Source organism: Chrysoperla carnea, chromosome 4 (genome assembly GCF_905475395.1).
Source record: "Chrysoperla carnea chromosome 4, inChrCarn1.1, whole genome shotgun sequence".
NCBI lineage: Eukaryota > Metazoa > Arthropoda > Insecta > Neuroptera > Chrysopidae > Chrysoperla > Chrysoperla carnea.
Window position 1 is genome coordinate 8266393 of NC_058340.1, and position 17514 is coordinate 8283906.

Below are 17514 nucleotides of genomic sequence, written 5' to 3' on the forward strand. Positions count from 1 at the left end.
AATTTATGCAGTTAACAAACTTTCGATTTAGCGCTTCAAGACCGTAGTTATTTGTACTCGTTTGTCCCTAAAACATACTGTATACCTACACGTATATCTTACCTATATTACCTATATATTATAGTATGTTCTTTTTTTACCCTAGTGTATACACAATTTTACACTAAGGTAGTGATATAACATTCTAATATCAGTATTTGTCGACTTACACCTAGTGCACTTGTACCAAAATGAACAAACTTAACATATTTAGTAATAACGTTATGGTGTTACGTGCTTGCTTATATTATTAATTCAATTAGATATACCAAAGAGAAGAATGAATGGAAAATAACATAGATAACATTTTTTTTCAATTTGAGTCTATATTATAAAACTTTTTTTTTTTATATTATGAGTGAAATGATTATATTGTTGCTACTTTTTTCATCCGGCATAGCATAGCGTAACATGGGCACTTAGACAATAATAACATTTTTAGGGTTTATAGATTTCTTATTGTGTTTATGTCAATATAATATTATATAACATATTGATAATATAAATGAATTTTTATTAATTTATTTCAACCTGTGTGGTAATATTGTAGGGGAAGGTGTTGTACCTAGAATAAACATTCATTATACCCAGTATTTATCCATCAACACTAATTTTTATACCATGTATATATGTAATATGCAAGGTCTACTAAGTTTAGTCCCAAGTTTGTAACGCTTAAAAATATTGATACCACGCACAAAATTTTGCTATGGGTGTTCATAGAATCACCTAATTAGTCCATTTTCGGTTGTCCGTCCGTCCGTCTGTGGACACGATAACTCAAAAACGAAAAAAGATATCTAGCTGAAATTTTTACAGCGTACTCAGGACGTAAAAAGTGAGGTCAATTTCGTAAATGAGCATCATAGGTCAATTGAGTATTGGGTCCTATCTTGTAAACCGTTAGAGATAGAACAAAAGTTTAAATATAAAAAATGTTCCTTATCAAATATTTTTTCGTAAACATCACTGTTTACCCGTGAGGGCGCCAATTAGGCGGAAATTTTATAATATGTACTATACTTGATTATCAGTTATGTATGTGTCACATGTTTGTATGTGTAATGTGATAAAGAAATCAACATTGACTATGCATGATATTTCAACAATTAACTCAGTCAATTGTTTGTTTTCATTTTTTCACAGTTTCCATTTTGCTTCAACAGCTATAAAGTCTCAAACATTCATATTCGATAAAGAACATTACACTCTGTATCCTAGTCGTTGAATGAGACAGACAATGCTGTATATTGTATGTTCTAAAAATCTTGCCTATTGTATGTTCTAAAAACCCAAGAATAATACATTTTTATAACAAAAGAAAAGAAAACAAAAAGTAATTGTACAGCGCCAAATATAAATATTTATGTTAAGTAAAAGAATGTAATTCAAAGACGAGCGGCCGCGATTTTTGTTATAAATAAAACAGTGAGAGCACAGCGCGCATTATCAAAAGAAACAGCAGCCAAGCAAGTAAGCAAGTAGAAAAATATATACATATAGTGTGCTATCTACACCAGAGCAGACAAGAGAACACATTTATAAGATTGAAATCTACATGCACACATCTAACTAAAGTACATCCATATTACAACAGTATTTCTACCTCCGTGTAAACTTACTATTCAATACAGCGATTAGTTTTCGATAGAGAGATTTTAATAGTGTATATTACCAGTGTTGGATTTACCGGGAAGCAAAGGAAGCAATTGCTTGGGGCCCCGCTTGGACAGGGGCCCCAAAAAATGGAAAATTTTGAAAACACATTCGAAAATTTGAAAAAAAGAAATAAATAACACATGAGAAAAAGAAAAAATCCATGTCAACAATATATATATTGAACCAAATCATTTTCAAGGATGAACTGTTTTCAGCGTTTCCAAATGTTGAATGCCTCATCAGGCTATTCCTTACAATACCGATAGCTAATATTACAGGGGAGAGATCGTTCAGCGCATTAAAAGTGTCAAAAATTATTTACGATCATCGATGTGTCAAGAAAAAGTTAGTGATTTAGGCTTACTGTTTATCGAAAAAGACAAGCTTGAAAAACTTGACTTTGATGATGTCATTCATCAATTTGCGACTGAGAAAAGTAGAAAAAAGTTGTAATTTAGATAGTAAATTATAAGTTAACTGTAAAATATATTGATTATGCAAAATTAACTAATTATTCATTATTTTGAAATATTGGGGGGGCGGGGTGTATTTTACAATGAGGGCCCCAAAAACCTGAGGTTGCTTGGGGCCCCGCCAGAGGTAAATCCGGCACTGTATATTACACACCCAGGGTGCAAAAGATCTGAGATATTCTTTACTTCACTCGGAGCGGCAAAAATGTGAGGTGGCAATTCTTTGAATTATGATATATAGTAATCTGGATAATGGGACTCAATGAGACCAAGGGAACTCAATGAGACCAAGGGAATTCCGAAAACTGGGATTGTATGGAAATATAATTAATTATAATTTATAAATAAAATAAAACACTGAAAAAACACCATTAGAATCTATGTATTTAAGCGAAACTTATGTTTATATTCACAAAATTTTACAGGGTACGTCTTTTTTAAGTTGAAGAACGATTGAAATTCGAAAAATAACTTAATCGACTAAAATTAATCGACGAAGTACACAAGTGTGATCACAAATCATCGAATTTTTGAAAAAGGTTCAATTAAAACAAATTAAAGAGTATTAAAAGGTGGTAGATATGTGTTACTACCGTCGGGAACTAAGAGGTTAACTTTTGTTTATTGTAAAAAACGCCAAGCATAACACTTATTGCATATTCATCTATTATCCGACTTCCGACAAACGTCACAGAACTTCAATATTGTAGTATTGTAGAAGACTTAAAGGGGGTCATTTGGCCTCCCATGTTAATTAAAAAATATTAGATAACAAGGAAAAATAACTTTTTTATCATACCTTACCTTGTCAATATACTTTACATCAGAGAAGTCAAATATACTTATTTTATTGAATTAAGGAGTTCCTTTTGCCGCCAGTGTTAATTTTTAAAAAAAATGCAAAATTTACTTCCAGCCAGTGCACAATTTACTTCCTCTATATACAGACTATACAACCTCTATATACAGACTATATAATCCTTATACGGAGGATTTAAGACTGTTCATAGCAGATTTTTTGTTTTTGTTTACTATTGTATATATGTATAATAAAATTGTTTTTGTATTTTTTTTTTTTTTGTATTGTAGTATACGCTACGCTGTGTATATTTTAACTTAACTCTCATGATGTGATGTAGATTTTAATTCTCTCCTCCACATGAAGGCGGCGCTATATGCGCTTCATGATGGGCGTGTTATAATCAACATGGCTGCCTCCAAATCTCTCCCCAACGATTCTCATCATTCTATGATTTTATATTATATATGTATACATGTATTCTATATATGTAGGTAAATAATAACTCTGCTCATATAGTTTGCTACCTTGGTCGGTAGCGCAGCATATCTTCTTCAATCATTATTATTCAAATTCGTGTATAGACCGTAAACCCATAAAGAAATTTCTATGGTCTTTTTACAGCTTAAAAATATTGATGATACCAACAAAATTTTGGTATAGGTGTTCTTGAAATCACCTAATTAGTCCATTTTCGCCTGTCCGTCCGTCTATCTGTCTGTCAACACAATAACTGAAAAGATATCAAGTTGAATTTTTCATAGTATGATCAGGACGTAAAAAGTTAGGTTGAGTTCGTACATCAAGCAACAGCGGTCAATTACTCTTTATCCTAGGCTCTTAAGCCGATATCATACCAGCAATAGGTTAGGAATAATAGAGTGGCGAGCAGTGTGAAACATAGCGTTTACAAAAATAAACGTAACTTAGAGTGCGGTAATGGATTCATTACATTAAATATGGTGGGAGCGCAAATAAACATATTGTATATGGTAAAACTTCATATATTGCATAATTTATTTGCGCTTCCACATGGTAAAAAATGTTTTGTCGATATCACTTTGTAAATATAGCCGTGAACGCAATACTGTATGGTTTCGATGATTTTGATTTGCTATAAAGTTTTAAACATAAATGATTTTTCCATAAATGTTGTTAATATGAGTGTCAGGCCATACTGACTAGTGCTATCCACAAAACTTCTGGCGAATAGTACTATATAACACTGCAATGCCACTGCTAATGACAAAATAGGTTAACAATAATAGAGTGACGATCAGTGTGACATAGTGGGAAAAACAAGTAGCATTGCGACATTTGCAATGTAGTATTGGTCTCAGAACCATATTGTCGAGGTGAACTTACTATCTACTAATGTAAGTGGCGCATAAGTTTTTATATCATAAAGCATTGTAAATAACGCAATAGTTATGGATCTTATGGCAATGTACTAGCTATGAACTACCCACTATGCTGGGCAACATCCCTACTTTCACTCCCTTTCCCCATACCCCCGTTGCGTTGGGGTTGCAGTTTTTGTAATGTACGAGTCATGCTCTTTTATATGATTCCCCACTTGGGTAAATTTCAAAATATTCCATTATTCATACCCATTTTCTCGCTTAACCTTTCCACACCCGAAGGTTAAAAATAGATCCAAACAAACCTTGAAGCTGGTTGTATGTCTTATCAATATTTGAGCTGAATCGATGCAAATTTTTATGTTTGAAGCACATCCCTTTCAATCCCGTACTCTACTATATTATGCGTGTATTATACATAAAAACATTTCTCTTGAATCACTCTATCTATTTAAAAAAAACGCATCAAAATCAGTTATTTAGTTTTAAAGATCTAAGTATACATAACGATTAATGACATACAGCCGGATTGAAACGACTTTGTATTATACCATGTATTGATATCAGATTCTTTTTGATTATCTGTCGCGATACCATACCAGCATTGTAATAAACCCCCATTCTTTCCAGACTTTCTTTTATCATATACAGCAACTAAAAAACATCGTCGAAATTCGAAAATAGATGCCACAAGTAGACACTAATTTTTTTTTTTTTTTTTTTTGGTACCAAACTTTCTTATATCAATTCTCTAAATGTTAGACAAAAAGTGTCATAGAAAAACCCCCAGGATATTAGAAGGAATTGAATTTGGCTTTTGGTTAAAATTTCTTGAAACGGGGATATACAGGACCCTATTGTCATCCTGATCAGAAGTCCAAATGGGCAGAGCCCTCTAAAAAAATTCGTTTTGCAATACCATACTTAAAATAATCATGTTTTGTATTTTATTATGGATTCTTTTCTATTGAGATTTCAGCGAATTGCAAGAAATTTTAACGAAAACCAAATCTATATAATTAAATGTGCAACGTAGGTCCTTGTTCTTGATTATGAACTTACGGTCTATTATATATCTGTTCTGTTCATATTCACATTTCAGTTTTAATATCAATTCAAAATTACAAAGTTTGTTTACTTTTTATATTATGTCTGGTATGTGTGGCATATGTATGTATGTCCTTCTGAATCCTATGAGAGTAACAGAGAAACATTTTGGTATAATCATTTTCATTCATGCTTTTTGTTTGTCGTTAGGTACTTTGTTTTTTGTTCGCCATACAAATATGTTAAACTTTTCCATTATTTATGGATTTTATTTGTACTCTTTTTGACTTAAATTATTCATTCCAAGTTTACATTTAAAACAAGGGAAAACAAACAATTGACTGAGTTAATTGTTGAAATACCATGTATAGGCAGTGTTGATTACTCTTTCACATTACACATACATACATGTCACACATATACCACTAGTTCGATTTACATCTAGGCATATAAAAATCGCGAGTATGACAAAGTACATGCGTTAAGCAATGCATCTAAGTAAGAGATATTATAGATGTTATATGAAATTGCAAAAAAGACTTGTATCGTGGCTTCGATGTCTTTTCAGCTATACAACAGTTCTTCTGTTGTGTGCCTGCATAGAGTGGGAGAGAACACATGTATATAATACTGCTCACTTAGATGCATTATATAAAAATTTTAGCTTGATATGTTTTTTCGTTTTTTAGTTATCGTGATGACAGATGGACAGACGACAGACAGACAGACCGAAAATGGACTAATTTAATGATTTTATGATTATGCACCTATACCTAAATTTTGTTCATAGCATCAATATTTTTAAGCGTTACAAACTTGGGACAAAACTTGGTATATTTCATATACATAAACAAAAAATCGAAAAAAATTTATGGTTTCTGATTTGAATGAAACTTAGTAAATAAGGTAATTTTGACCCAAAAAATTCAAAAATCGTATTCATTTGTTGATTGAAAGCATAGTTTTAGAAATATCACCCATTTTCTCATATTTTGGCTCGATATCTCCGAAACTAGTTACCTTACCGTTATATTAATACCATTTTTGTAAATTATGGATCAAAATTACCTTATAAACAGAGTTTCATCGAAATCGGAGCCAACATTTTTTTTTCGATTTTTTCAATTTTTGTAAAGGGGTACCCCTTAAAAAAATTCAAAAAAATCGAAAAAAATTTATGATTTCTGATTTGGATAAAACTTAGTATATAAGGTAATTTTGACCCAAAAAATTCAAAAATCGTATTCATTTGACGATTGGAAGCATAGTTTTTGAAATATCACCCATTATCCCATATTTTGGCTCGATATCTCCGAAACTAGTTTCCTAATCGTTATATAAATACGATTTTTGTAAATTATGAGTCAAAATTACCTTATAAACAGAGTTTTATCGAAATCGGAACACCTATGACAAAATTTTTTTCCTAGCATCATTATTTTTAAGTGTTACAAACTTGGGACTAAACTTAATATACTATGTATATTTCATATATACATGGTATAAAACCATTCAGTAGTAAACGGACTCTATAATAAGATGAGATATTCCTATAAATATCGAAAATATGAGGTTGTCTTCATATTAAATGCGACACACTGTATATTGATTGCAACGATCAATAATAATTAGTAATATGGAATTTAAAACATAATTATTTTATTGCTGATGGCTTATTATTATTAGATAAATCTCAAATTAAAAATAATAATAATTCTTTTTACGTTCATAATATAATCTATACATACTTGCATGGTGTTAAAGCTGTAGCTGATGGTGATGATGATGCAGGTATCTCTAAACTCTAAAAGTTGACTAAATTTAATCCATCTATTATAGATATTGAATATCACGTAGTGTTAAATGTAACATGTTTGTTTGTATGTTCATTGTATATTGTATTTGTTGTATGTATAAAGCTTTTGCAGGATTAAATGGACTTTGTCCATTAACACTTGTTTACGGATATTCAAATAATCCTTTTTGTATTTTATAATCATAATAATAAATAATTATAAAATATTAAATAGAAAATATAAACTCAGGTCATAATTATTATTATCCTTTTGTTAATAGAAAGAATATAACATTAGAGTTTTATATACAATTAGCAGATATCCACCCACAGTGCTGGGAAATTTTAACTTTAAAAACAAAGATTACCGCGTTAGAGTCTTTACCTATCTTTCCCTCACCTACCTCCAATGTCATTATTGAAAAATTTGTTAAATATTCGATATTTTTTTGTTACAGAGAAACCAAGAAGATTAAGTCACTGCGTTGGATGTGGTGGACAAATTCACGACCAATATATATTAAGAGTGGCTCCAGATTTAGAATGGCATGCTGCTTGCCTTAAGTGCCAGGAATGTAGACAATTCCTAGACGAGTCATGTACCTGTTTCGTTCGAGACGGTAAAACATATTGTAAGCGAGATTACGTTAGGTAAGAAACCATTTACGAAATTAAATATTGTAAGATCTTAATAAGACGGATTCTGTCACGTCACGTTGTGAAAATATTTTTTTTGAACATCGTTTCTAGAAACTACTAATAATAACTATGTCTTGCCTCTTTTATAAACGGATATTAACTTCAGTTTTTCATGTTCTGATAATGATTTGAGCCTTCGTTTCGACGTTTTTCAAATAAACATCTTTATGATAAGAAAGTAAACCCTATAACTTAAGGTCATTGAGGCTCAAAATTAGTTAATAAGTAAGTAAACAAACAAAACTATGTTATCTTAGTTCTCAGTTACAGAGTTTAATGCATATAAAATTTACTCGCTAACTCAGTTATGGAGCTAACTATGACGACAAAATCGAAAGAACGAATCCTAAGTTTTGCTAACCTCAGCATGAGTTCCAGCTATGAGGATTTCTCAGTTATCCAGGTCGCACTTTACCACGTTTCACTGTATTTTCAAAAAAAAAAAGTTTTTTATTTTATAATCACAATTGATTAACACATATATTATGTATTTGAAAACAAACATTTTGACAAATGTTCAACAACAACGTGTGTGGCTCGAATATTTAACAAGACAGGAGAAATATAATCCATCGAAATCAATGTTTTTAAAATGTTCAGTTTTGTTGATTTGATCCCGACAAAACACATCTGTATGACCTGGTAAAAAAAAAAAAGAATAAATATACACATCCTACATATCATTCAAGCTTATATTTATATTTTATATAAATATTATATTTTTTTTGCAATTTTTAAAATGTTGAAATTACTAAAATAAAAAAAAATATATTTAATTTAATATTTTTGGACAAAAACATTTTTATTTATACTTTTTTTTATATCAATAAAATATTCTTTTTAATATGGTCACAAAATAGGATGTGACATAAAATTTTAAATACAATAAGGGCTTATTAACCGTCAGTTTTTCCAAGTGGTGATTTTGAAAGGTAAATGAATACATATAGTGTGTGTATTCGTGAATGACGAATAGTTTATCAATCAATTTTGATTTTCAATACTTTAGTCCTGGGCCCGAAAGATGCACGGGGAAAATCCGAAAGAAGTGATTGCGTGGGGATTTTAATAGGTACACGGTGAAAAATGTATGACGTTTACTTCAATGCTGGTATGGTGTAGAGACAGTTACCTACTTAGCACAAGTAATATCACAGTATTGAATGGAGATGTCCACTAGGGCTATTGCTAATGTTAATATTCCCTCAATACAGTCCACAGTATGGCGTTGACACCTATATTCACAAAAATTTCTTACAGTGTACTAGTAAAGTCATCTGCCATATTGCTCCAAGATTTGATCTAGTAACCTCAATGAAGCGAGCATTGCAAAAAGTGGATAGATAGATCGATAGACTATTTGCCCATCCACCTTATTCCTAGGGAAGATATACGCCCTGAAAGTTTCTCCAAAAATTATTAATTTCGTGAAGGTGTAGACGAAGAAAATTTGGTCCAAATTGTATGACTAATCCATCTCTAGCTATCTATGTTTAGCGATAAAATCATGTTGAAAAAGTTTTCTTGGAATTATTTCAATTTTGGAGGTTTGGAGAGTCAAGTCTTACAAAATGAACGATCTCGTTGATTGATATTAAAATCTCCACGTAGTCATCGAGCCCGCGTTAATCCCGGACAACTCTTAGTAGTGAAAACTCGTTAAATAATAATAGTAATTGGGTTTAACCTCCGTTTCTCAGACCAAGTTCATTATATTTATTTGCGCTTCCACAATGTATATTTTACAATCATCTAGGCATAGATAGCGATAACGGAATTTTCCCGCCTCAAATTGCCAAAAACTATACAAATATTAAACATTCTCCACATACTTGTCCTCGCCCGACTTCGATAAAAAAGTGGTTTTTTGTACCCGATTCAAAGACAACACGTGATTACTTGTGCCATTCAGTAGCTTTTGTGGCCTGTATAGAACATTGTATTCCAAAAGTGCTGTTTTAGCGGTTAATTTCTTAAAAAACACACAGAGAGGTATACCCCAGTAACTGTTGCCCCTTCGAAATCAGCCATAGCTATGAGATACTTGAGATGTAAGACGTGATGAATGTGATGGTGACTGCTTCACTTCGACTAATTTTCAGCTAATTCAATAACTAATTTGAGTATTTTTTCTATTGTTCTAGATTATTTGGAACAAAATGCGATAAATGTGGTGCATCATTTAGTAAAAATGATTTTGTAATGCGTGCTAAAAGTAAAATCTATCATATAGAATGTTTTCGTTGTTGTGCATGTGCAAGACAATTAGTACCTGGTGATGAGTTTGCATTACGTGATGGTGGTGCATTATATTGTAAAGAAGATCATGATGTTATGGAGAAGAGCTCATCGATATCAAGTACACCACATCCAACTGTTGGTGTTGGTGGTGGACCAGAAAGTAATAATAATACAAGTCTTAGTAATAATAATCATAGTAATGCTAGTGCTGATCTTGGCTGTATGTCAGGTATGTATGCCAATCAATTTTTCTTTATTTCTTTATTTCATTTTCTTTTATGAAGGGTAGCGATAAGGCGAATCGTCTAAAATAGGGGCTAAAGTAAAAAAATGTCCAGCTATAAACATGAAATAAGGAAAAGAATTTGCGCTTGTGTAGCAAAAGGTGTTTGATTTGAAATTCCCTCTCCTTCTGTGACAACTTGCCTTATCTTAATCTTATTCGTTTCTTTTTAAACTTACCTTCACTTTTGCTACAGCAGCGCCACCAATATTCTGCTTTTCGGCAGACATGGTTCTCCTTATCTTTAGCCTCCGTATTTATTGTAATTACCTTTTGTATGTTAGCTGGTAGCTAATATTCATAGCCCTTAGTTAATGAAAAATAAATTATGTTTCATAAAAATTAAAATTTATGTAGAAATATACTTAAATATTCTGATTTTAAGTCATAAAAGCATATTGTTGTTTTATTATATTAAAATTAAAAGTCGTAATTTTTAATATGTATATCACGTGACCTAAAACACAAGCCTCCATGATGTGATGTCATATAGGCAAAATAATATACATTAATTACTAATTTGTTGATGGCTTTCATAGTAAATTGTAGGTTATGTTACCATCAACTTTATTTATACATATAATAATTACATACACAACTGTTGTTTTTACCAATATTACGGCACCAAAATGGATGACAGCGTTTTTGCGAGTATAAAAATTGTTTAAACTTGAATTTGATTGTATGGCAAGACTTGTTTATTTTACAGAAATATATTTTTGTGGCTTTTTATTAGGAACATTTTGAAGTACTTTTCAAACATAGTATAGAATACTCTATTAGCTAACATAGTCAAGAGACAGGGTAGTTTTTTAAACTTAATAGGATCTCAAAGATAGAATTTTTTTTTGTCAAAACGGAAGTCTACTTCATTGAAAAAATTTTAAAAGATTGCCATGGTCACATGGATCTCCCATGCTGCGAATGTTAAAAATGTCATTTTTACTGCAAGTATCCCATGTTAAGCGGGAGAAATTGATTTCAAATTTTAATAGTGTGTGCATTAGGCTTTTAATTGGTACTTATATTCAAATTTTATAAGATTTTTTAAGATTTTGCTTGAGTAACCCAACTACCTCAATATTTAAGACAAAAAATATCGTAAACCTTTAAAATTTAATGATTTCACAGAAATTTCTTAGCATTTGTGTTATATTTTTCAAACAATTTTAGCAGTTCAGAATTGCCCCTAAAATATAAGAGATAGATTAACTACTTTAAATCAGCGTCAGCTATCGGAGCAAATACGATTTATTCTATCTCTTACCTTTTAGGATCTAAATTGGCTATTAAAGAAAACCGAAGAACTAGGTCCTATCTGATGTCAGAACAAGATGTCCCCCATTAAACTGTGCAACTTTTGTTATTTTTGGATTGGTTAACTACAAAGCAAGCTAATCATGTCAGTCAATCTAATGTAGCAAACTGTTCCGTCAGAGTTGTTTTTTTACTTTTTAGTGCATATTAATTTGTTTTGGAAAAATTTTTCTTTTGAAGTCGGTTTTCTTTTTGTTAAAAGTTTTCTTATTTTCGAATTTTTAGTGAATCTTAAGTACGCTAACTAATTCGTCACTAAAAAAAGAATCATCGAAATCGGTTGGCTTGATATTGAGTTATTCGTCCTCTTGTCGTGCATAGTTGCTGCAAATCTAAGACTTTTATGATTTTTTCATGAATGCCGTTGTCAGAACAAGACTAAAATGAAATGGGACCACACGGGAATCACCAGCTTTCAAACAGTTATAGAATTTTCAAAATCGGTTCACCCAGTCAAAAGTTCTGAGGTAACAAACATAAAAAAAAAATGCAGTCGAATTGATAACCTCCTCCGTTTTTGTTTGAAGTCGGTTAAAAATACAAATTGACTACATTACCTTGATTATACAAAAAAGTTTCTTTATTTAAAAAAGACTAAAAATTCGTCATGATTTTTCCCCAACTATAATCCTGGACTTATTAAAATGAAAGATCCTTTACATATATAGCTTATAACACCAGTTTTATCATGTAAGCACTGACGCTCAGGTATAGAATTAATAATTATTTAAAATTTAAACTATGAATATTAGCCATACAGCCACATGTGAAGTGTTAATACAATTTAATCCATCCAACAACACCCTTTCAACTAAAGTACCTACATAGGTACTACATACATACGCATACCATCAACAATATTATAATGTCCTAAATTCTGTTTCATAACTCATAGATAGTAGAGCCCTTTGTGAATACAAAATAAACTGGTAATTATCAAATGGACAGTGTCCAGTATGGTTAAATCCCCATAGACAATACAATCAACTCACTCGTCTCCCATAAATATATGTTAAGGTAGTACGAGCGCCAGGGCAAGTTTAGACTAGTCGTAGAAATTATTAGTTCCTTAATTTTAATTTTGATGATGAATTTTGTTACATTGAAAAAAAAAAATTAAAATAATGACAAGTTCATCCCGAAGTTGACCGTTTCACATTGAAATGAAGTAAAAATACATTTTTTTTTTTTCAATAATTTATTAAGTTTTAACTTTAATTTAAATTGTTTTCTATGAGAAATCTAGGAAAACATATCATCCATCTGCCGTTTTCCCATATGATTAAAGTCATTTATTTATTTCAATAGTGGGGCCACCTTCCCTAAAATAGGGAATATTCATGTATTTTTTTTATATTTTTAGTAAAAAAATATAAATACTGCTTAAAAATGCTGTATTTAAGTGTAAAAAAATATTTAAAATACATTATAATTTTGAGATATTTAAACGCAGTTTTTTGGCGCTCTCTGTTGATGACGTATAAGTACGTAATCTGTCAATTTTTGACAGTTCAATATATAATTTACACTTTAAAAAAATGAATTTACAACACAGAATTTACACTCGTTATTATTAAGTTTTCTAATAAAAAGCCGTAGAATAGTATAATTTAATGAAATACCATATAAAATGTAAGTAATTAATATCATACATACAGTATGTCAACAAATTTGGCAAGTTAGTACTTTGATGTCACGTCCGTATAAAAATTTGAATTTCCGTTTTAGAAATTTTTAAATGCCCTCACTGAATTTGTACTTTTATTAATTAATTTTAAGTAATTAAAAAGATATTAATTACTAAAGTTTTATCTGAACCAAATTTAAATTTCATGAATATTCCCTATTTTCAGAATTGATTTAGACTTAGTCCAACTATATAAAAAAAATCAAGTCTTTTATCCAAAATTGCCCAGGCGCTCGTACATTCTTGCCTAATACCATTGTGTTAGTCATATCACTAAATATTATTATTATTATTATAATTACAGACTCGGGTTCTGAATCTGGTTCACATAAGGGTGGTCGAGGGAAACCAGGTAGTGGTGGTGGCTCCGGCGGTGGTTCGGGTGATGGTAAACCAACACGCGTGCGTACTGTATTAAATGAAAAACAATTACATACGTTACGGACATGTTACGCAGCGAATCCACGACCCGACGCTCTAATGAAAGAACAGCTGGTAGAGATGACGGGTCTATCACCTCGCGTTATACGTGTCTGGTTCCAAAATAAACGTTGCAAGGACAAGAAAAAGACAATACTTATGAAACAACAAATGCAACAAGAGAAGGTAAATATTATATTACTATAAATTTATGTACATATATTTACGTATATTTTATACGGTATTAAGACACCGAAATATAGTTAAAATGTTCTTTGTTCTAAGCTAAGTTGATATTTCTTTTAGAGATGGGCGGTTATTTCAAAAGAATTGATTCTTGAATCGATCTTAAATCAATCCACTTAAAAATTAACTGCGATGAATTGATTTAGAAGCATAGTTGATATTTCTTTTAGGGATAGACGATTTCTTCAAAAGAATCGACTTATCAGAATCGATTCACTTAAATATCAACTTCAATGAATCGATCTAGTAAGAATCGATCTTAAAAATCATTTAAAATTGGAAAAAACGAAATATCTGAAATGAAAGGTTTTTTTTACAATAATATTTAGCCCTACACGTTTTAAATTCATAATGATGAAAACGAAATTGTCTAAAACATTGTTTTATTTTGCTCTTTTAAAAATATTAATCAATTTTTGAAGAATCTTTACAATGTTATATAGAAAAACGTAAGAAATAGTCATTTTGCACAACCGTAGATCCACAAATTCGGGTATTGGTGCCATTATTTGATTATTAGCATGAAGAATCGATTCATGTAAAATCGAGATAGTAAAGAATTATTTTTGAATCCACTACTCAATCGATTTTAAAAATTCTTACACCTATAGAATGCTACATTATCAGCAATTAACATAGACTTTATTTAATTTTTTTTTAAATTAGGGTTCTACACTATAAAAATTAAAACTTAAAGAGGGGAATTAAAGGGAGGGTAAAGAAAGAGAAGGCTATAAAATGATAGTCTTCCTTTTTAAAGTTGCAATTTCCTAGCGACGCGGTTAGCTGCTAGTTATGATATAAAGTTATAAATGAAATAAAAATAATTTCCTTCAGGCCCTGAAAACTCTAACAGTAAGAAATTCGTCTAGTTGTAATAGTTTTTTAATATAAACTAAATATATCGGGTTCCGACTGAACAACAAATATCGGGTTTTGGTTAACCGTTTACTTGATTTATTTATGAACATAGCTGTACTCAATTCACTCAACTTTATGAGTTGGTAGTGATATTTTCTGTATTCATGTGTGCGTTTGAATTGTATACATAAACTTTTACATAACCAGAGTTTAATGTATAAAGTAGGAGAAGAACCAATCAGATTTATGCATTTCAAAGCGAATGCGCTCCACCTTATATACATGATATAAATATTCGTATTGTACATACGCCTTTAGTTTTGTAATGTTACAAAAACCGCCCCATTGTAATAGATGTTGTTTGTTCACAGGACGGACGTAAGTTGGGGTATGGTAGTATGCAAGGTATACCGATGGTAGCATCATCACCAGTACGACATGATTCACCGTTAGGCATGCATCCGTTGGAAGTACAAGCGTATCAACCACCATGGAAAGCACTCAGTGATTTTGCCCTTCATACCGATTTAGAACAAACGCATACACCAGCGTTCCAACATCTTGTCAATCAAATGCATGGTTATGACTTACCACCACCATCAATGATGCCTGGCCATGGTGTACAAACGGGTATGCATGGTGGTGCACCGCCACCTGACTCTATGGCGCATCCGGATAGCACGGACAGTTACGTAACATACCTAGAAAGTGATGATAGTCTGCCAGCAAGTCCCTAACCCACTCCATCATCGCCTTTTAACATTGTGTACATACAGTAATCAAATAATTTTTTGATTATTTTTATTTTTTATTTTTAAAAAATTTTTCATTTAAAATTGTGTGGTGGGCGATTAAGAATGATTTTCATAATTAGAAAATCGTTTATTTTTTTGTTAATAATTCAATATTTTATGATGTTTTCAAAATAAGAAAAATTTTGGCCAGTCTCCGAATTGTTGAATATTTTCAATTGTGATCATTTCCTGTGTCCTGTGATAATAAATCACTATCTTTGTATTAATTTTCTTACAAAATATTTCAGAAAAATAAATAAACTAGTTTCAATAAATCTAAATTTTTGAATAATTAATTAATTTTGATTTACTGTTTTATTATTTGGTTAAATATTCTATTCATTAGGTGAAAGTTTTATCCGAAAAGAATTAATTAAGTAGGTAGGTATATATTATGTAATGGGTAACAAATATTTTCTTTTAATAACGACGAGAAATCTAGAAGAGAAAAATTCTTAACGAGAAATATTTTACTAAATCGATCTACCAAAAAAATTAAATATAAAATCCCTTTTTAGTACTAAAAACTAGAAAATAATTATTCTTATCACGAATACAAGAATAGAGTGACTCATAAGAAAAATTATTTCGTTCTTTAGTAGGTAGAATACAAACTTTTCCTACAACAAAAGCTTGTGTCTTAAAATTTTTTATTTAAAACTTAAAACGTATTTATATCAAATATGGTGGAAGCGATGTGAAAAATCAGGTCATATCATAAAAATGCATTGTCATTCGATTTACATTTGCATGCTAAATTTCATCTCAATCAAAAACCTTAAAGTGACTCAAATTTTAAAAAAAATCAATTTTTTACAAATTTAAATAAAAAAAAAATAAACTATGCAACATATTTTCAAAAATCGGTCAATTTTGAAGCTAAAAAGTCGAATAAAAAACGAAAATGTGCACAATGACTTTCAGCTACAACTTTTATTCAAATTTTATTTTATTTGTTCCATAGTTTTTTTTTATAATTTGTAAAAAACTGCCTCTTTTTAACGTCCCATAAAAGGGTTTGAGGCCAATCTCTCCCCCCACCAAGAGTCGATTTTCGGTACGTAGTTGTTACAACCTAATAAACAATTCTTTTTTTTTTTGTAGATACTATTTGGAGAATTTAAATTCCCAATTTTTCTCGTAAGGTGTAAGTTAAAGGATTTTCTATGTCTTTTGGCAACAGCCATAGGAAGGAATGTCTTTGATAAAATGAGTTTAATGTAGTATGAGTGCCAAGGCAATTTTAGAGTTAGAGTTGAAATTATTTGAATTTTCAACTTTGATGATTAATGTTGTTATAACTTCATGAATGTACACGAAAAATAAGAATACAAATCTTCGATATCTGCCTTGGTTTTTGGAATATCGAAAGCTCAATAATCAAACAAAATTTCCAATTTTGAAAATTACTCTTTTTTAATTTCCACCGAATGGTTTTGGTGAAATCTATGAAAACATATCATCCATCTACCGTTTTCCCATAAGACCAATGTTAATGACTTTTGAAATCATTTCTTTATTTAAAATTATTATTTCATCCAAAATTGCCTTGGCGCTAGTATATCCTTAATTGTACACGGTCCCTAACAAGGCAACATTTATTTTTTATAATTTAGGGTCACATTAAAAAATCTAAATTAGTTTTTGAATGTAGACAAATCGTAAAGAATCACCCCGAAAGTCTTTAAACAAAAAAAATCCAAAAATCTTAAAAATTCTTTTTTTTGTAGTCTGCCAACATTATTGCAAATTTTAACGTTTCGTTATAATTCATAAAAAATTGAATTTGCTTA

At 30.6% G+C, this 17514-nt stretch overlaps 1 protein-coding gene across 1 annotated transcript in view; it reads left to right on the forward strand.

Annotated features, from left to right (window-relative positions):
* LOC123297797 (insulin gene enhancer protein ISL-1) overlaps nucleotides 1-15709 on the forward strand; it is a 59496-nt gene extending 43787 nt beyond the window's left edge. The window contains exons 2-5 of the mRNA XM_044879586.1: nucleotides 7632-7824; nucleotides 10017-10342; nucleotides 13705-14006; nucleotides 15299-15709. Coding sequence (XP_044735521.1) covers nucleotides 7632-7824; nucleotides 10017-10342; nucleotides 13705-14006; nucleotides 15299-15664 — 1187 coding nt within the window. The 3' untranslated portion in view covers nucleotides 15665-15709. The remainder of the gene's footprint in view (nucleotides 1-7631; nucleotides 7825-10016; nucleotides 10343-13704; nucleotides 14007-15298) is intronic.
* The last annotated feature ends 1805 nt before the right edge of the window (nucleotides 15710-17514 follow it).